At 36.7% G+C, this 22,146-nt stretch overlaps 1 protein-coding gene and 2 pseudogenes across 1 annotated transcript; 2 read left to right on the forward strand and 1 right to left on the reverse strand.

The window, feature by feature from the left end:
- Nucleotides 1-3,857: 3,857 nt before the first annotated feature.
- On the forward strand, nt 3,858-6,358 carry LOC120197446 (annotated as a pseudogene).
- A 1,023-nt stretch (nt 6,359-7,381) lies between these two features.
- Nucleotides 7,382-8,216, reverse strand: LOC120197445 (cold-inducible RNA-binding protein-like). The gene is made up of 2 exons (XM_039198972.1): nt 7,932-8,216; nt 7,382-7,785 (listed from the first exon to the last, which is right to left on the reverse strand). Exons 1-2 carry the CDS (start codon nt 8,113-8,115, stop codon nt 7,688-7,690), a joined length of 282 nt encoding a protein of 93 aa, XP_039054903.1. The 5' UTR covers nt 8,116-8,216; the 3' UTR covers nt 7,382-7,687.
- A 2,951-nt stretch (nt 8,217-11,167) lies between these two features.
- Nucleotides 11,168-22,146, forward strand: part of LOC120197306 — an 87,592-nt pseudogene continuing 76,613 nt past the window's right edge.

Raw genomic sequence — 22,146 nt, forward strand, 5'->3', positions numbered from 1 at the left:
GGGACTTAGCATCAAGTTTACTTCTTTCAGCAGAGTCTATGTGTACATAAGAAATACAACCAAACACTCTTAACTGTGAAAGGTTTATTTCTTTCTTGCTCCAAACTTCCTCTGGTATTCTGTCATCCAAAGGAACTGAGGGCCCACGGTTGATCAGGTAAGCTACAGTGTTGATAGCTTCAGCCAATAGAAATTTGGGCAATCCGGCATGTATTCTCATGCTTCTGGCACGTTCATTCAGAGTTCTGTTCATGCGCTCTGCTACGCCATTCTGCTGCGGTGTCATGGGAACTGTTGTCTCCATCTTGATCCCATTGTTTACACATAAATCTTTGAATCTTCTGTTTCTGTACTCTCCTCCATTGTCAAACCTCAACCGCTTGACTTTCAGACCAGTCTCATTTTCCACCATGACCTTCCATTTTCTAAAGGTATCAAAGACTTCTGATTTATTCTTCAGAAAATAAACCCACACCTTCCGTGTAGAATAATCGATTAAGGTGACATAATATAATGAGCCTGCAAGAGATTGAACTGGAGATGATCCCCATACATCAGTATGAACCAACTCTAACTTTTCAGCCTTGGGTGTCTTACCAATCTTTGCAAAGCTGACTTTCTTTTGTTTGCCAAAGATGCAATCCTCGCATAGTCCGACATCTATATTCTTTAGATCCGGCAGCTTCCCTTTTGACAAAAGTGTCTTCATCCCTTTCTCGCTCATATGGCCAAGCCTTTGGTGCCATAGGTTTGATTTTCCATCAGCATCTGCTGCAGCAATGATATTCTCTAAGTTTGAGGTTACATAGAGAGTACCAGTCTTCTTACCACGAGCAATGACGAGTGCTCCTTTGGTAATCTTCCATTCACAGCCTGAAAAGGTTGTGATATATCCTTCTCCATCAAGTTGTCCTACAGAAATCAAATTTCTTTTGAGGCCAGGAATATGTCTCACTCCTTTTAGCGTCCAGGTGGTATGGTTTGGCAACTTTAATAGGATGTCTCATTTTCCGACGATCTTCAAGGTTTCATCATCAGCTAGATGAACCTTCCCAAAATCACCACTGACATAGTTCTCCATGATTTATTGGCATGGGGTGGAGTGGAAAGATGCCCCTGAATCCAAGATTCACGATTCAATCGGACTGTTGACGCTTAGAATCATGGCATCACCTGTCTCCTCTGTCACGTTGGCAGATTTCTGTGCGTCAGTATTTTTCTTCGATGCTCGGCAATCTCTTTTAAAGTGACCCTTCTTGCCACAGTTATAACAGGTAAAATATTTCTTTCCCGTTCTTGATTTTCCCGTTCTGGTTTTGGATCTGCCACTTGAATTTCTTTCTGAAGTTCTCTCTCTGGACTCCGTGTGCAAGGCTGGGGAGGTTGATGCTTCACCTGATTCTCTCCGTCGAATTTCTTCACTCAATACCAGATCCCGCACATCGTCGAATTTTAATTTGCTATTTCCCGACGAGCTGCTGACTGTTGTAACAGTAGCATTCCAACTGTCTATTAGAAATGATAAGAGAATTAAAGCTCGAACTTCATCATCGAATTCTATTTCCACTGAACTCAACTGGGTTGTGATTGTGTTGAGTTCATTTAGGTGTTGTGCCACCGATGCCCTTTCCGCCATCCGCAAATTGAATAATCGCCTCATCAAGTGAACTTTGTTTGAGGTTGATGGCTTCTCATACATACTGGAGAGAGCCGCCATAAGAATCGCCGTGGTCTTTTCCTTTGCTATGTTGAAAGCAACATTGCGGGATAACGTTAGTCGGATAACTCCGAGGGCTTGTCTGTCGAGAAGAGTTCAGTCTTCATTCTTCATGCCCTCTGGTTGCTTTCCTGAGAGAGGTTGATATAAATTTTTCTGGTACAAAAAATATTCAATCTGCATCTTCCAAAAGCTAATCCGCACCATCGAACTTTTCAATTTTCACCTTCCCTTCGTCTGCAGCTATCGCTCTCACTCGAATCTGGCTTCGTTTGGATCGTTTCTGACAATTCTTGTGAACCACCGTGTATTAGAACACATCCGTCGACAAATTCGTATCGCCGACAAAATTTTTACTATTCATGAAATTCACTATTCATGTGAATAGTAATGATTAGTAATCTCGCAAAAATTGACAAAATTCACAATCAAATGCTCTGATTACCAGTTGTTGGGAAATAAACCAAGAACGAGTAATTTCCCTATAACCATATTAGTGAGAATGCGAAATAAAAGCGGAAAAATAATACCCAAAAATTTTATAACGGAGTTCAGCCAATTGTGCCTACGTCTTCGGACTGCTGCAGATCTTTTACTAAGAGAAAATTTACAGGTGTTTACAAAACACTCACTAGTCACAAGAAAGCTCTCTAGTATTGGGAGAAAGAAATGATTTTGGGATTTTGGGATGATTTTGGGATTTTGGGATGATTTTGAAGCTAAATAGGTTAGCGTATTTATAGTAGAAGCTTAAGGACTAATCTTTGTAAATACCCTAAAGTCCAATGACAAAATAATTTTCCCATGCCTAAAATTCAACAAAATTCAGCCCCCTAATTTTTTCCAAGCAGCCCATGTGTGTGTTTTTTTTAATATTCAACAAGATGTGCTCGTATCATAATGGCAATCGATTGCATCTACCTCATGATCCAGATTTGCTGCGATCTTTTCTGTTTATTCTGAAGAACGAAGATGATTCCAAGCTTCCTGACTCGAGCCAACCTGTTCTTGATGGTACTGATAAAAAAGGTGGAGCTCTTGCTGAAGTTGATAGAGCTATGGATAATGGCACAACATATGGGCTCCCGGAGTTCTCGGTGAAGTGGTTGGACTTGATTAACGAAAATGATATTGCAGGTTTTGCGACTACTTCAAAGCCATTCAATTCTAACCAAAGTTTCAATGCTCAAGGTGATACAGCCGGGTACAACGGGGCAAATTCTGATTTTTCTGCAGTCTCTGCAATGTGGTTGAAGCAAGCAAATGAAAACAAAATTGCAGATCATGGGAATCCTTTGAAAGCGTCGGACATCAACCAAATTTCGGGTGCTCCCTATCAGAATCATACTTTCCCTGAAGACAATGAAGCAGATGGATCACAGAAGCAACGGATGGCACATCAAGCATATCAACTAGAGAAGCAAAAATACTTGAAATTTTTTATGTATAAACAATATGATATTCATTTATATATTTGCTCTTCATTCTCATTTTTATTTTAGATAACACTAATATTATAGATTCTGTCAAAAAAATTTGTTACGTCCGTAAAAATACATCTTAAAGCTCGCATGTTTTGAAAAACATTTCATATATGATGTGACTTTATCAAAAAAAATATTATTTTACTAAATAAAATTATTTAGGTATTATATATTTAACTAAATAAATATATAATAGATATTGTTCCCCAAAGAATAGATTTAAATCTTAACCAACTTAACAACTCAAGACAAATATCCTTTATTTTTTTAATAAAAAACATTAGTAATTAATAAATTTTATAAACCATTATTTGATGATTTATTATTTTTAGAATTTAAGATAAATAATTTTATAACTATATTATAATTAGGGTTTAATACTATATTAAATAATAAAATATTATATTATTTTTGCATGAGAATCTAGAGAGAGTACGTAAAAATAAAATCAAAGCGGCACTCTGGATTCAGTTCAAGTTCATTTCACAACTGACCCTACGCCCAAGACTCGTTCTCTGTATAGAATTATGGGAAGTTAGAGAAAATTCATCTTTTTTTTTATTTCAAAAAAAATATATCTGAATAATTAAATAACAATCTTCTCTGTTATTTTATCTTGGGGTTAGGAGCAAGAAAGCAAAAAAAAAAGGTTTTTTTCTTTGATTTTTTTTTGGGTTTTACCGCATGGGACGTATTGAAAATCTTGTTCATCGTTTAAAGCCATCATTGTTAATGGTGGTGGTTCAGCTTATATTTGCAGGAATCAATGTAATGTATAAACTGGCTGCTAATGATGGGATGAGTTTGCGGCTTATTGTGGTTTATAGATTCTTGTTTGCCTACGCTATCATGGTTCCCCTTGCTCTAATCTTCGAAAGGTTCGAGTTTAATCTAATATATTATTTTCTTTTTTACTCGTTCATAGGTTATTATGATCTTTGAGTTTCTTTCTGTTCTTTCTTTTTTTCCCAGGAAGAGCTTGGAGAAGATCAATGGAAAGATAGTGTTTCAATCGTTTCTTTTGTGGATTATTCGGGTAAGTTTAAAGAACAAGGAAAATCCCATGAATTATTTCACTTTTTTTATGTTGAAAAACGGCAGAAAAAGGACTAAATTGAAGTTTTTTTTTGAAACAGTGGTTCACTAGGTCAAAACTGGTACCTGCAGAGCTTGGTGTATACATCTGCAACTTTTGTTGCTGCCATGATCAACCTTGCACCAGCCTGTACTTTCATTTTGGCCATTTGTTTCAAGTACATTTCTTACACTTCTCGGTTTCCGGTATCCATAATGCGATCGAGTCTGGTCGGATTTTGTTTCCGGGGACAAACTCTGCGTTGCTATTCACAAGGGTGGAATTTTTTATGGCAGGATGGAGAAACTGGAAATAAGAACAAGAGCAGGGCAGGCAAAAGTGTGTGGGACATTAATAGGAATAGGTGGAGCAATGTTGTTCACATTTTACAAAGGTATAGAGATACACATCTGGTCGACACATTTAAACCTTTTGAAGCATCCCCAACCGACGAAAAGTCCGGCAACATCACCGTCGTCACAAGACACCAGCAAGTTCGTTCTCGGTGCATTTTTTGGTCTTTTGAGTTGCGTTTCATACTCTTTGTGGTTGATCACACAGGTAAAATCTCTTTCTTTCTTCCTTTTTATTACACAAACTTCATCATACTTGTGTTTCAATTTCATCAGGCCAAAATGAGTGTAAAATTCCCTTACCTCTATTCAAGCACTGCTTTGATGTGTGTAACGGGAGGAATGCAAGGAGCTGTGATGCACTTTGCACCGTGAGAGATTGGAGCCAATGGAGGCTTGGCTAGAATGTTAGGCTTCTAGCAGTTGCTTATGTGGTATGTTAATGGCTATTACCGTTTTCTTTTCAGGTTTTTTCAATGATGTCTGCAAATTTTGGACATGTTGAAGATGCTGTTTTGCAGGGAATCCTGGGATCTGCTTTGTTGGTGTTCTTGGTTTCATGTGCAGTTCGTTTGATGGGTCCTTTGTATGCATCTATTTTCAATCCCTTGGGGCTTGTCTTTGTTGCCGTTCTTGGATCTTTGTTGCTCGATGAAGAGCTCTACTTAGGAAGGTATACCATTTCATTTTTACAAAATCATATTGATTGTGATACAAATATTGTATAGAGATGATAAAATGAGTCTGATTCTAAAGAACCGAGCTTAAAATATTGAAGTCCGATAAAATTCGAACTCGAAATGCTCTAAGATTAAAATACACCGAGCTTAGAATAATTTGAACCTGAAAATGTTGACTCTAAATGAATGCAAGATAAAACTTCGACTCAAAATATATCTTAGCCAAAAAAGATTCAAACTTGAAATGACCCGAATTTAAAATAATCGTGACCTAAATGTATCAAACTTGAAAAAGCACGAGGTCACTTGAGACTTACCAAAACTCTAAATGAATGCAAGATAAATAAACTTGAAAAGACTTAAACTTGAAATACCTTCAACCTAAAATAATTTTAACTCAAAAACACTAGATTTGAGATAATCTTACGCTTAAATGTATTAAACTTGAAAATTTTATTAAATTCAAAACAATTCGAACTTAAAAAACTTGAAACGGTTTAAACATGAGAAAATTCTGAACCTAAAATTACTCGTACATGTACATCTCAAACTCAAAAGTATATGACCTGAATCTGATCATCATCTCTATGTATAGATCCGAATAATTTGAGTCTAATCTTAATTGTCTTGTTTGTTCTTTTCTACGGAAATCAACAGTATCATAGGAGGATTGATGATCGTGTGTGGAGTATACGTGGTGCTATGGGGCAAAGCCAAAGAGATGAAGCAGAAAACTCAGTTAGTACCAGTGCCAACAGTAGATTCACATGAAGCAACAGAAGAAGATAAACAAAGTGAGATCAAGGAAACAGATGAAGAAGACATAGAAGCTCCCCATGCAATAGTTCTAGCTTGAAATGCCATTTCCATAGCTTCAAGTTTTGGTCCATTAGCAGCGTACAGTTCTGCAAACATTGCAGAAGACACTCTTTTGAAGTTCATTGTTAGTTTTCTTGTCATTTACACAGGGATATAAAGAGTGATTCTTTCTTCAATAGTAGTTCAAAGGTCAGATTTGTACAGTCATGAAACTGATATATCACACTGTTATTATAGCCCATATATAGCTAGATATATATATACCTAGCTGCTAGCATATATTGTTTGTTAATAGATTTATTTCAATAAAAGGAGTTTCTTTGTGCTGTTAACTAGGGCTTGAGTGAATCACATGTTGACATGTGCTGAAACAAAAACCCTAAATTTAAGTATAATAGAGGGACTAAAAGCAGAATTTGACTTACGTAAAAGTAGGCAGCTAGGGGAGTATAATTTGCAGTCGGTGCCATAAGTATCAATGGCCCACGTGCATGGCTGCTAGGGGAGCTGTTCATGGACATGGCAAATACGTAGTTTAATGCAAGTAAATGGGTGCTTTCAACAAATTCCCTATATAAAAACAAAATAAGTCTTTCATAACAAAGTGAAAAGGTCATACGTTAAAGAAGATAAAAAGAAAAGAAGATGGGAACGAAAAATATGATAATAGTTGCAGTTTTCATTTTCTGCATTATCAGTTCACAGATGGAAAGCGTCGAGCCACAGGTGGATTGCTTCGATGCTTGTGCTACTGGTTGCTCTCTAACCAACTGTAAGTACTTGGAGAAAAAAAACCAACCCTTTTTTTCTGGCTTATGAATTATGATTGTGTTTGATTTTGGTTGATTGATTGCAGCAAGGCTTAGGCAGCGTTGTGAACGCAAGTGCCAGATTCGATGCAATCTGGGTAAGGCTGTCGTTTTTCTTATCCGTATAAGTCTTAGTATCTTTGGGTTAGCTCCTGGAAGATCAAAATATACATGCTACATGCATCTTACTATATCTTCTACAATGTGCAGATTCCATGGCAGATGGGAATTTGGGTTAGCTCCTGGAAGATCAAAATCTACATGCTACATGCATCTTCCTATATTCTCTACTATGTAATGTGTTGAAGAAAGCATAGCTTCGATCTTTCGTTCTATGCATGTTAGTCACATAGAAGAACTACAAGTTCCATAGTGTTATGTATGTATCTGTATTCATATCGTATCCAACATTTGTATAATACACAGATAGTAGAATAAGCTATGTTTGGAAGAATAAATGTACTGCTCTATTATTTGGAGAAAGTAAAGCTGAAAAATTATACAACATTGGTTGAGCGAGATGAACTATCCTATCAACTTTCCTACAAAAATTGCGGCCTAGAATGAAAACCAACATTATAAGGTCCCTTACAGCACAATCTCTCACGCAAACAAAACCTTAAAATAATGTCTAAATGACTTTTTTGTTGTTTAAAACAAAGACTGGCGATGAATAGAGCAGCCATCCACTGGTTTTGTTTCAATCTAAAGCCATAGTTCTGCGGAAGGATATAGGATGGTGCTTGTAGCTCAAGCACCTTTCTGGAATGGACCATCAGATACGAAACCCTGAGCAGGACCGCTTCCCCATCCCCGTCCCCGTCCCCTTCCCCGTCCTCGTCCAAGACCTGCCAATATCACTGATTAGCCAAATTTGGTGACAGCAATCATTTTAAACGTGTTTAGGCTTTTGTTGAAAGTTGGGGAAAAAAGTGGGGCCTTCTAGTCAATAAAACAGCAAATTGACAAGAAAGCATTGGAAGCAAAAACTTACCACGACCCTGGGAAGGCAATGGTCCTGATGGGTCATTACCGTTGTAATATCCCGAGTCTTGTTGCATATTTCCACCACCATACCCTCTCGCATGCCCTCGGAAACCACGACCCCTCCCACGACCTCGATGTCTGGCTCCATAACCTCGCCCACCATCATATCCTCCATTTCTGTTCTCTTCCATGGCACCATTGACATTGCCTGCATGAGTAACATTCTCATCTAAGTGTTGGCCTATATGTGCTGAAGTTAATTCAATCGTCAGTAGATATAGAACTATTTATGGAAAGTCACCTATGTGCTACAAAACCAAGCAACTATTTGTAACCAACAAACATAGCAGCAACCTCGCTGTCAACCTCTACTGCTCCCTTATAGAGATGGTTCTCAAAACTACACATGAACTTTTATTAAATACATAATTATATACACAAAATTTGATTCTATATAACTGTATATATAAAATTTTGATTGGATTCAATTTTTATCATAATACAACAACATTTACAATCATGTACATTTAACCAGAGTTCACCGATAACATAAAGGATTACAAGACCTTAACAATACAGCAGCAAAAGAAGCATGCTGCAAACCACAAACATACACTTCAATCCTACTCCATTACACAAACAAGCGATCGAACACTAATGTCTACACGTTCATCAAGCTCTCTACCTCACTCGGATTCTGTGGAAGTCTTCGTCGTCGTCTTTGGAATAAAGGGTGACCAAAGCATCAATCCTCGGTCGGACGAAACGTCGCCACCCAGAGCCGCTGATGCAGTACACGTCATCTCCTTCACTCTTGCATTCAAACTTCCACCATTTGGACCCGTCGGTGACCGTTAAAATGATTCAACCACCGGGGAGTGTACCGCTACGATCAGTAAACCTCCACCTTGCTTCATGGTGTGCTACGAGATTAACTTCCGCGATAGCTTCCATTTCTTCAAACTCAAAAGATTGCAATGTGATGCATTTCTCAAACAATTCATTCTGCATTTTATAGCAGAACCAGGTATGCTTACTCGAGCGAAGAAAGATGAAACATTATTCCGAGTCACTAAAAGCTTTTGAGTGTTAAGGTCTTGTAATCCCACAATCCCACATTTCCTTTAGCGGCTAAAGGAAATGCGGCTAAAGGAAATGTGGGATTGTGGGATTACAAGACCTTAACACTCAAAAGATTTTAGTGACTAAAGGAAATGTGGGATTGTGGGATTACAAGACCTTAACACTCAAAAGCTTTTAGTGGATAAAGGAAATGTGGGATTGTGCTTATACTGCCTTTTGAGAAATGCAGACATCACTACCGAAAAAAATGAAGCCGTGGGGCTACCTCGGCCTAATTTTATAACCTATAATTAATTTCTCAAAAGGAAGTATAAGCAAATTAATTATATTAGGATATATTACAAATTCAATCGCTCAACTTTCTCCTCACTCCTATTTTGGTCATTAATTAATTATATCTATATTAACTGTCGTTTACTTGCGTGAAAACCACATTGCAATCTTTTGAGTTTGAAGAAATGGAAACAATCGCGGAAGTTAATCTCGCAGCACACCATGAAACAAGGTGGAGGTTTACTGATCGTAGCGGCACACTCCCGGTGGTCGAATCGTTTTAACGGTCACCGACGGGTCCGAATGGTGGAAGTTTGAATGCAAGAGTGAAGGAGACGGCGTGTACTGCATCAGCGGCTCTGGGTGGCGGCGTTTCGTCCAGCCGAGGATGGATGCTTTGGTCACCCTTTATTCCAAAGACGACGACAAAGACTTCCACAGAATCCGAGTGAGGTAGAGAGCTTGTTTGTGTAATGGTGTAGGATTGATGTCTGTCTTCCTTCTTTTGATGAATAATATATGTTTCTGTGATTTGCAACTTTGTTTTGTAAAGGCAGAGAATTCTGCTGCATTTTCAAGGTCTTGAGGTTATCAATGAAAAGCTTATTAGTTGTGTGAAGCGGAACAAATATTCAAATCTGAATGTCTTTTATTTAACTCAAAATATAAACACGAGAGTATGTATGCATAAGCCTATATCAACCCCTTCAAGTTCTCGGGTACAATATTTTCGTGTTTACTTGCTTATTAAACACGGCCAAAGCAAGGAATCAGCCATCTATGCCCCAATAATCTATGTGGTTTGCCGATGCACCAAGCCAATATCCGCTAATCTTACACTTGACCCTCCCACACTGCATCGCTGCAAACACATTAGTAGCACTGCCACTCAAGAAAAGATTCTGTAAATGTTCCAAATCGAATGTTCTGAAAATGTTTGTAATCTGTTCGTGTTTGCCACAGTGTGAACTAACTAAAAGTTCGATGTTTGACGTTAGAGTTTTCATGGTGGCTTCATAAACTAGGTGAAACAGCGAGACCATGTTCTGTAGTGAGACTACTGCATGTAAGTTTTAGCTTTCGGCTCAATTTGTGTTCAGGGCCGGCCCTGGGCCAGGGCAGGAGGGGTACCCGCCCAGGGCCCACAAAATAATTTTCTTTTTCAGTATAATATTTTTTATTTTTTCTGATAATAAATTAAAAGATTGTAAAATAAAATAGAGTAATCTATACATTTAGTACTTATACTATTAGTTTTAATCCATTTTAGTACCTAAATTTTTAATTTTTTTAAAATCAAATCTAACCTTTAGTTTTCATTTCATTTTAGTACATGTCGTTAAAAACTTAACGTGTTTAGTTCATATCTATCAGTTTTGGTTTGGTTTAATACCTAAAATTTAAAAAATAAAAATAAAACTTAATGTTAAATTTTGAATGGATACTAAAATGAAATAAAAAACTAAAGTTTTTAACGGTGAGTACTAAAATGAAACAAAAACTAAACTTTACGTATGATTTTGAAAAATATAAAAATTTAGGTACTAAAATAGATCAAAACTAATAATTTAAGTACTAAATACATAATTTACTCATTAAAATATTGGGGCCCATGAATTTATTAAGGTGTCAATTATCTTTATTGAATTTTATATTAACGTTAATAAATTATTCTTCCATAAAATTCTAATTTAATATTTATTTCTCAAAATTAAAAAAAAATCAATTGAACTCTTTAATTTTGTCTTTCCAAATTCCCACTATCAATTCACCAAATCTCTTTCCCGATTTTCCATATCAATGAAAAAATTTATTAACGTTATTTTTTTAAAATTTAATGAGAAGAAAAAATTTAAGTATAATTAACATGTTTTTTTTTAGCTTTCAAAGTTTGATGAATAACCCGGAGTTGATGCGCAGTTTGATTATGAGCAATCCGCAAATGCGTGAAATTATTGATCGGAATCCTGAGCTTGGGCATGTACTTAATGATCCTAGCATTCTCCGGCAAACATTGGAAGCTACAAGAAACCCTGAACTCATGCGTGAAATGATGCGAAACACTGATAGGGCTATGAGTAGTATTGAAGCCTCTCCTGAGGGATTTAACATGCTTAGGCGTATGTATGAAAATGTTCAGGAGCCATTTTTGAATGCTACAACTATGGGTGGGAATACTGGAAATAACCCTGGTTCAAACCCATTTGCTGCTTTATGGGCAATCAAGGGGTCCTCAACCTAGAAACTCAACTATTAACACTTCTACGACTATTTCTGAAACTGCTCAGGGACAAACTTCCCCAAACACAAATCCTCTCCCTAACCCTTGGAGCAACACTGTTGTTGGTGGTAAGTATTCTATACTTCATTGAAACATCTTTTCTGTCTAGCTATACTCTTTTGTCCAATGTGCATAATTTTTCATTTTATACACTTGCTGCTGAGATGAATGGTAACTAAATTCCTAATGCTACTGATTGATGAGGAAAATTATGTAAGCATGATCCTGAAAACTATTGGTCTAAGTATTTTTTATTATGTAGATTTGATCAATGTTTAAAACAAAGCATTAGTCCGAGTTTATTCACTTGTTGGGTGAACGGTTTGATTGAGATTCATGTAATTACAGTCTGTTGCCCTTGTTTAATGTCGCATGCTTATGGACTATTATCTTTTGACTGTTTGCAATGTGGATGAGGGATTCTTTCTTTTAATGGGATTGTTGTATCTGTGTTTTAGATCTTGGTTTCCTGATGAATTAATGTGTGCTGCAAATTGTCAGGGGGGCCCAGACCAATGCTACTGCAAGGCCAAATCCTGCTGCGGATGCCAGGAGGGCACCAGGTGTTGGTGGTCTGGGAAGCCTTGGACTTCCAGATCTGCCTCTAATGATGAATGGAATGCCAGATGCTTCTCAGTTGACTCAGTTATTGCAAAACCCAGCAATATCACAGATGATGCAGAGCATAATGTCTAATCCCCAGTATATGAATCAGGTATTTTGAGGAATCACTTCAGTCAAGAGATTTTCGTTTGCTTATTTTCAGTTTGTTAAAAATCTGTTTTTACTATTTAGATTATGAATCTCAACCCCCAACTACGTACTATGTTTGATTTGAATCCTCAATTGAGAGAGATGATGCAAAACCCAGAAGTACTTCGTCAGATGTTTTCCCCTGAGACAATGCAGGTATGTTCTATGACATTAGTGTCACTGAATTCTCTCTTGGTAAATGCTAAAAGCTTACACAACTTGATGATTTTGCATCAATATATCTTTCTTTCTTTAAGCTCACCCGTAGCTGATACAGTCTTATGGGCATGCTAAGGCTACCTCACTTTATATATCAGATTATTTGCTGTTTTTTTTCAAGTATTGTTTTGACAGTGGAGTCACCTATGTTCACCTTTCCCCCTTTTCCTTTTATTTCTTGCAGCAAATGCTAGCTTTTCAACAGTCCCTTATGTCTCTCAATCGACAACAAGCAACCCAGTAAGTAATAGTACCTCTGTCTATTCCATTGATAACAAAAACCTCAATTGCCTTTTACTACTCTTGCTTTCGAGGTTGTCCTAAGATTTCTACACGCTGTGGTTACAAATATCAAAGTGGTTTCTAAACCGACTTAAATCCTATCTGGTTCCTTGATTGAAGATAGATATGTTGTACCTTTCTTCTGTAATTATTGGTTTCAATTGGACCATATGAGATTTGAAAAATAGAATCAAATTTTTATAATAATTTTTTAACCTCATTTGGCTTTCTTATAGGGATTCAGCACAGACCGGTGGTACTACAGGTATAGATTATAACAATTCCAAACTGTAGTTAATTCTCTAAAAAGAGCATGAAGATTACTTCCTCAAATTGTCTAGGGCTTTCTCTAGTTTGCTGCGCATCATCCTTTACCAGCTCTTTCAACCGTTATATGTTTTTACCCTTTGTTTTGTTCGATTGTATTTTCAGCGGCACCAGGAGCTGTAACACCCCCAACCCGTACCCGACTTGGATTCGAGTCCGAGGTGTCACATTGACTTTTTCAAAACATTTACTTGTATAAAATAGTGAGTAATTTAAAACTTTTATACATGTAACTTATTCAAAAGATTTCCAGAACTATTCAGAGCTTAAATGTTTTTGCAAAACCGTTCAGTGCATATACAATTCAGACATTTATTTACATGCCAACTATTTTCAATGTACATAATACATCTAATTCAAAACATCTTTTCTGATCTGATCTTCGGTAAGAAGTAACTGACCTGTCTTGCTCCACATTGCTCTCTATATTCTTCTCGAACCTACGTGTGAAACAATCACACGTTAAGTCGATGACTTAGTGAGGCAAATAAAACATATAATAGAAATCATAAAACATTCCATATAACAAAACACATGAACATTTAATACTAACTTATCATACAAAATCATATAACAATTTCATACAAAATCACACACCTTTTTATATAACAAATACACTCATGTACATATATCATCATCTATTTTCTTAGCATTATCATATATATTATTATCATTATCTCTATCATTATCATCAAATTATTTATCACATGATCTTGTACTTATCATTTTTGTATATCATATCACTCATATATCATTTCACCAAAAGCATATACATTATATATATTGTATTTATGTTATCTCTTTGATTAGCCCATGGTACACTTGTGAGAACTATCGATATGTGAGTCTATAGAGGTTGTGCACTAATGCTGTCACCACAGCTCGTATCATTGCACCGAAGTGCACGTAGAATTACACCGTAGTGCCATATAATAATGTCCATAAGGACCACATATCATTCCTTAAGAATCATATACATATACTAGGGATCAAGTATGTGTCTTACAAGACTTCACACATGTTCCACAGAATATATATATATCCCGAAGGACCGCGTAGAATTGCACCTTAGTGCCATATAATAATGTCCATAAGGACCACATATCATTCCTTAAGAATCATATACATATACTAAGGACCAAGTATGTGTCTTACAAGACTTCACACATGTTCCACAGAATATATATATATCCCGAAGGACCGCGTAGAATTGCACCGTAGTGCCATATAATAATGTCCATAAGGACCACATATCATTCCTTAAGAATCATATACATATACTAAGGACCAGTATGTGCCTCAAAGACCTCATAAATGTTCCAAAGAATACATATGTCCCGAAGGACCGCGTAGACCCTCGACTCTTGGCATGCCAACTATACCCCTAGCTCTCATGACACATAACATGGGCATTATCATTTATTTCATTTCAAATATTCACATAACATGTAATTCACTTTCACATATCACGTATCACATAGCTTCTTTTCATATTATCACATAGTCACATAGTTCACTTACACGTAGATCATTCCATATAATTCACATGTCACATATCTCATGTTCTTGTATTCATATAAATATCACATAGATTACTTTCACATCACATAATTCATAGTTTTGATTTCATATATTTACCTAATTACAAAGCTAATTCACATATACATGTTTTCATATAATTTCTATCATTTCTCACCCAATCACATTTATTCATGTAAACATACTTATCATATCTTGTTCACATATGATCATATACTTCATATAACATATAGAAACACCTAGAACACTTTCACATAGCTTATATCGTATTTCTAAATATATATCATTTAATAGTATTTTTATTTAGGTAATAATTTAATCTATTACTTAATTCAATTTCATAATTTCATTATAATCTTTTCATATAGCTCCATAGATTTAGCATATAACTTATCTTGTATATTCGTATCGTCCCTTTATATTCAAGTTTCCTAATTGATATACTATTCCCATTTCATTCTATAATTCAATCTTATTTAGTTCCCTTAACTCTCATTAAATCAAAAAGCTCTATTACACTAATTCCCATAATGGATCATACCACTATGTACTTGTCCAACTCATGTTTACCTAGTTCATATCACTTCTCATGAACTCACTCTCATCATGTTTTCCTATTCTTACATATTTTATCTCATAACCATGTATTCACATAGCCTTATATTTCATTATCATATTACTTATATTGTTCTCCTATGACTCTTTATAAACATCTATTTTCATTTCCCTACATCTCTTGACTTATATTCTATATTCATATAATTTCATAACTTATTTTATATTCTCTCATGAACACTTAACCGAATTTTTACATAAATCACATAGCACTTACAAAACAAAACATATCAATTCATATAATCAAACATACATACACTTCATATCGTTAACATACTTATAATCAAGACTTAATGAGCTAATACTATAAGAATAGACTTATCACAAGTCCAATTTCCATATAATCTTATACAATAAGATGCACTCACCTGGGCCTCGTTGTTTTGAATCAATCCTAATCCTTAGTTTTTGTTCCGGAACAAGCTTTCATTCTATATCTACATAATAATACATTAATACTTATCAGTATACTGATTGATATATTCGAAACTATCACTCCTTAGGCTCAGAGAAAGCCAATTTCATCTTTTAATGAAGGTATGCATCGATGCACACCATGCATCGATGCATAAATCCTATTTGATGTTTGTATTTAATGGGGATGCATCGATGCACTCCTTATGCATCGATGCATAAATCCTATTCGATGTTTTCTTTTTAAATTAATGCATCGATGCACTGCATGTGCATCGATGCACCTTAAACAATTTCTGAGATTTATCATCGATGCATCAGTGCACAATGAATGTGCATCGATGCACATTGCCCAGAACTGATATTTTAGCACGTAAATCATCAACTCTTCCCTTAATTCTTCTATTTTAAGCCCCTCTTATGACATTAAACTCAACTACCATTACTTGAACCAACTTATATCCATGTAAATCTTTAACCTCAAAATCCTATCTTCCTTATGAGATTCAAGAATCATACCAAATTTTCTATATGTTCTAAATCCAATTCTATCACTCCAAATCTCTTAATTTAACCATTGACAAGTCAAATTTAACTTCCAATTTAAGAAATGAACTCTACTTCAAGATTTCACTTTTCTACTTCCTTTCTTTAATTCTTCATATACTCCTCATCTTATGGTTTTAAGATAATCTAAGCTTTCCTTAAGCTTAGTTATTATCTAAGGATCAATAAGCAACCTTAAATTCATCAAGAATTTGATCCACAAGAAAAACTCACCTTTAGCTTGGCTCTCCACGTATGAAGAAGAAGAAATGAGAAGAGAACTCTGGATGTTTCTCATTTCCCACGTTTATATCACCTTTAAAAGAAAGATAAAAAATCTTTCTGGTCAAATGACCATTTAACCCTTAACTTCTTTTAATGATTACTAAATAACCTTCATCATATATATTCAATAATCATTGAACTATTTCATTCTTATACTTTAGTCACCAAATTTTGAAACTTTACAATTTGGTCACTAACCCGGTATTGCGGATGTTACAGGAGCTGCTAATCTGGACTTGCTGATGAATATGTTTGGCGGACTAGATGCTGGTGGCCTGGGTGTCCCCAACCAACCTGATGGTTAGCATTCTTATTATATGTTTACGAAGGCTTTGTTGAAAATTCAATATTAGCCTAAATAAGTTCACACCTAAATTAGTTTTTGATGTCATTGCTTACATCAATTTAGTTAGGTGAAAATTAAGTATTTTTCTCATATTTTAATTTCAATGATTTAGATTATTTAGTGCTTATTTTAATGAGTGGTTTAGATTGTTTCTTGTAACCTATAAATACCCTACTTGTATTTGAGTTTTATCATCCAACAATCAAAGCTTAATTATAAGCATTTGAAAGCTTTCTTAAGAGTTCTTCCCTTTTGCAATTTTGTGAGATTATTCTAAAGAGAGTTTTTCTTCTTCTTCTCGATCAATTAGAGTTTTTACTCTATTTTGATTCAACAATTGGTATCCGAGCCACGTTTTTAAGGTCTCTTGAAATTCTGAGTATGCTCTGTGGCTGCAGTTTTTAACTGATCTTCCACATCAGAAAATATTTCTTGAGTTATTGTCGGGGTTATTACAAACCGTGTGGAGCTTCTTTTTGTTTAGAGTAATTTAGTACTCTGCACGTTTGTTACTCAAGCTTGTTCGGTGTAGTCAAAGTCTTGCCGTTAAGATGGGTGATCTTCAAGTAGTTGGAGGAATCAAGAAGCTCAACAACAAAAACTACAACACGTGGGCAACATGTATGGAGTCATACTTACAAGGTCAAGACCTTTGGGAGGTTGTCAATGGTGGTGAAGTTACACAACCAGCGACAGAAGATGCCAATGGAATCTTGCAAAAGTGGAAAATTAAAGCAGGCAAAGCAATGTTTGCTTTAAAGACCACAATTGAAGAAGAAATATTGGAGCACATCCGGGGATGCTAAAACACCAAAGGAAGCATGAGACACTTTTGTTACACTCTTTTCGAAGAGGAACGATACAAAATTGCAACTTCTCGAGAATGAACTTCTATCAATGGCGCATCGCGACATGGCAGTTGCCCAATACTTTCACAAGGTGAAGTCGATATGCCGTGAAATTTCAGAATTAGATCCGACAGCTACTATTGGGGAAGCCAGAATAAAAAGAATAATTGTCCATGGTTTGAGACCCGAATATCGAGGGTTTGTTGCCACTGTACAGGGATGGCCGACACAACCATCGCTTGTTGAGTTCGAAAATTTGCTTGCAGGTCAAGAAGCCATGGCCAAGCAAATGGGAGGAGTCTCGCTGAAGGGTGAAGAGGAAGCGCTCTACACCAGCAAAAGCAGAGGCACTTTTCAGCGGTATACTGGCAATGGATCTAAAAATGATGGTGACAAGGTGAAAAATTACCAAGGAAAGGGAGGCCCTCATTCAAGGGTAGCTTACAAGAATAGCGGTAATAGTAGAAAGTTCGATGGCAAGTGTTACAATTGTGGGAAGATTGGCCACATGGCAAAAGACTGTTGGACCAAGAAAAAGCCTTTGAAAGTAATACTGCTACTTCTTGTTCGAAGGAGAAATGAAGATGGTTGGATGCTGAAGCGTTATTTGCTACGGAGGAAGAATTAGCTCTCACGGTAACAACACCAGAACGGATTGACTACAAGAATGATTGGATCGTAGATTCTGGCTGCTCAAATCATATGATGGGTGACAAACAGAAGTTACAAAACCTGTCTGAGTACAATGGAGGTCGTGTGGTGGTGACAGCTGACAACTCAAGATTACCGATAACTCACATCGGTAAGACAATAGTTACGCCTCGATATAATACTAACCATGTGCAACTCCAAGATCTTTACCATGTCCCATGAATGAAGAAAAATTTGCTATCTGTGGCTCAACTAACATCATCAGGCCATTATGTCTTATTTGGTCCACAAGACGTGAAGGTTTATCGTGACGTCAAAATCTCAGAAACACCAACAATGGAGGGACGACATTTGGAATCAATTTACATGATGTTAGCAGAGTCTGCATATGTAGACAGGACAAGGAAAAATGAGACATCAGATCTATGGCACATGCGGTTAGGTCACGTTAGCTATTCCAAGCTAAGTGTAATGGTGAAAAAGTCGATGCTTAAGGGGCTTCCTCAACTAGACGTGAGAACAGACACGGTCTGTGCGGGATGCCAGTATGGTAAAGCACACCAATTACCATATGACGAGTCGAAGTTTAAAGCAAAAGAACCTTTGGAGTTGGTTCACTCTGATGTGTTCGGACCGGTTAAGCAACAGTCAATTAGCAATATACGATACATGGTAACATTCATTGATGACTTCTCTAGGTATGTGTGGGTTTTCTTTATGAAAGAAAAATCTGATACTTTCTCAAAGTTTAAAGAGTTCAGAGACTCAACTGAAGGAGAAATGAGAAAGAAGATATATTGCTTGCGTACAGACAACGGAGGAGAATATAGATCAAACGAGTTCTCTCAATACCTAAGGGAATGTCGAATACGTCATCAGTACACTTGTGCCAAGAAGCCACAACAGAATGGTGTAGCAGAAAGAAAAAACCGGCATCTTGCAGAAATTTGTCGAAGTATGCTACATGCAAAGAACGTACCTGGAAGGTTTTGGGCTGAAGCAATGAAGACTGCAGCCTTTGTGATCAACAGACTTCCTCAACCAAGGTTAGGATTTGTTTCACCCTTTGAGAAACTATGGAACATAAAACCTACAGTTAGCTACTTTCGAGTATTTGGGTGTGTATGTTATGTGTTTGTTCCTGATCATTTACGGAGCAAATTTGACAAGAAAGCTGTTAGATGTATCTTTGTGGGATATGACAGCCAGAGAAAGGGGTGGAAATGTTGTGATCCAATTAGTGGAAGATGCTACACGTCACGAAATGTGGTATTTGATGAAGTATCTTCTTGGTGGTCCTCAGAGAAGGAGGTGTTGCCAGATTCGAGAGAATTTGGAGATAAACTACAACAAAAGATGGGGGAGCATGCTGTTCAACTTCAAACAAGTTCAGATGAATCAGAAGATCCAAATGACGATGATGTCGAACAAAGAGTGACTCATAATCCTTGGCAAACTGGCGTGTATCAATAACCAAACGAAGAAGGTGGGCCTAGTCAAACAGAAGAATCAATTCCACAATCTCAACTCCGAAGGTCAACAAGAATACGAAGGCCAAATCCCAAATATGCCAATGCAGCCATAATTGAAGAAGCAACGGAGCCTGAGACGTTCCAAGAAGCATCGAAGAGTTCTGAGTGGATGACAGCTATGAAAGAAGAGATCGATGCACTTCAGCAAAATCAAACTTGGGATATTGTACCAAAGATAAAAGATGTAAACCCCATATCTTGCAAATGGGTTTACAAGATAAAGCGTCGTCCAGATGGGTCAATCGAAAGGTATAAAGCGCGATTGGTAGCTCGTGGTTTCTCTCAATAGTATGTACTAGACTATGATGAAACATTTAGTCCAGTGGCGAAACTTACAACCGTACGAGTCTTACTTGCACTTGCAGCCAACAAAGACTGGAACTTGTGGCAGATGGATGTGAATAATGCTTTTCTTCATGGAGAGTTAGATCGAGAGATCTACACGACCCAACCAATGGGTTTTCAGAGTCAAGATCATCCTGAATATGTGTGTAAGCTGCGAAAAGCACTCTAAGGATTGAAACAAGCACCTAGGACGTGGTATGGTAAGATTGCTGAATTTCTAACGAAAAGTGGTTATTCAGTAACACCTGCAGATTCTAGCTTGTTTGTCAAAGCCAATGAAGGTAAGCTAGCTATCGTGCTAGTGTACGTGGATGACTTAATCATAACCGGTGATGATGAGGCAGAAATTCTTCAGACGAAGGAGAATTTATCTGTTCGTTTCCAGATGAAGGAACTTGGACAACTTAAGCACTTCCTTGGTCTAGAGGTTGATCGCACACACGAAGAAATATTTCTATGTCAACATAAATATGCTAAAGATTTGTTGAAGAGGTTTGGAATGCTCGAATGCAAGTCAACTTCAACGCCAATGGAACCAAATATCAAAATGTGTGCACATGAAGGAAAAGATTTGGAAGATGCAACAATGTATCGACAATTGGTAGGTAGTCTGATCTACTTAACCTTGACCCGACCTGACATTTCTTAGGCAGTTGGTGTGATGAGTCGGTATATGCAAAATCCAAAGAAGCCTTATTTGGAAGCAGTTCGACGAATACTGAGATATGTGAAGAATACAATTGACTATAGTCTTTTGTACAAGAAAGGTGAAGACTGCAAGTTAGTTGGTTATTGTGATGCTGATTATGCAGGAGATCATGACACCAGGAGATCAACAACTGGGTATGTGTTTAAGCTTGGCTCCAGAACAATTTCTTGGTGTAGCAAAAGACAACCAATGGTATCATTGTCAACCACTGAAGCTGAGTATCGAGCAGCAGCAATGGCAACTCAAGAGAGTACATGGTTGATACAGTTGATGAATAATCTACATCAACCAGTAGATTATGCAATTCCGTTGTATTGTGACAACCAATCGTCAATTCGACTGGCGGAGAATCCTATCTTTCATGCAAGAACTAAACATGTGGAAGTACATTACCACTTTGTTAGGGAAAACGTTTTGCAAGAAGAGATTGAGATGAGGCAAATCAAGACAGATGAGCAAATTGCTGACTTGTTTACAAAAAGCTTGAGTGTTGGAAAGTTTGAACATTTCCGTCGTCAGCATGGCGTGATTCAAAGAATGGAGGCTAACATTGAGGGGGGGTGTTGAAAATTCAATAATATTAGCCTAAATAAGTTCACACCTAAATTAGTTTTTGATGTCATTGCTTACATCAATTTAGTTAGGTGAAAATTAAGTATTTTTCTCATGTTTTAATTTCAATGGTTTAGATTATTTAGTGCTTATTTTAATGAGTGGTTTAGATTGTTTCTTGTAACCTATAAATACCCTACTTGTATTTGAGTTTTATCATCCAACAATCAAAGCTTAATTATAAGCATTTGAAAGCTTTCTTAAGAGTTCTTCCCTTTTGCAATTTTGTGAGATTATTCTAAAGAGAGTTTTTCTTCTTCTTCTCGATCAATTAGAGTTTTTACTCTATTTTGATTCAACAGGCTTTGGTTTTATTAGATTTTTTTTTACTTTTGGGTCACTACTAATGGCATCTTCACTGGAATACTAGTTCCCCCAGAAGAACTGTATGCTACACAATTATCGCAACTCCAAGAAATGGGATTCTACGATACGCAAGAGAATATCAGAGCACTACGAGCTACTTCCGGAAATGTCCATGCTGCGGTCGAGAGACTTCTGGGAAACCCGTGGCAGTAATTCCTTGAAATTTCATGCTGTCTTTAAATTTGACTAAGAAACT

The sequence above is a fragment of the Hibiscus syriacus genome, unplaced genomic scaffold (assembly GCF_006381635.1).
Source record: "Hibiscus syriacus cultivar Baekdansim isolate YM2019G1 unplaced genomic scaffold, ASM638163v2 tig00117048_pilon, whole genome shotgun sequence".
Lineage (NCBI taxonomy): Eukaryota > Viridiplantae > Streptophyta > Magnoliopsida > Malvales > Malvaceae > Hibiscus > Hibiscus syriacus.

What these genes read in the sequence shown, in the direction of transcription:
- LOC120197445 (XM_039198972.1), bottom strand. Translation starts at nt 8,115, where the DNA reads ATGGAAGAGAACAGAAATGGAGGATATGATGGTGGGCGAGGTTATGGA. An exon ending in ATTGCCTTCCCAGGGTCGTG is followed by an intron (nt 7,786 to 7,931) that starts GTAAGTTTTTGC and finishes TGATATTGGCAG; the next exon opens with GTCTTGGACGAGGACGGGGA.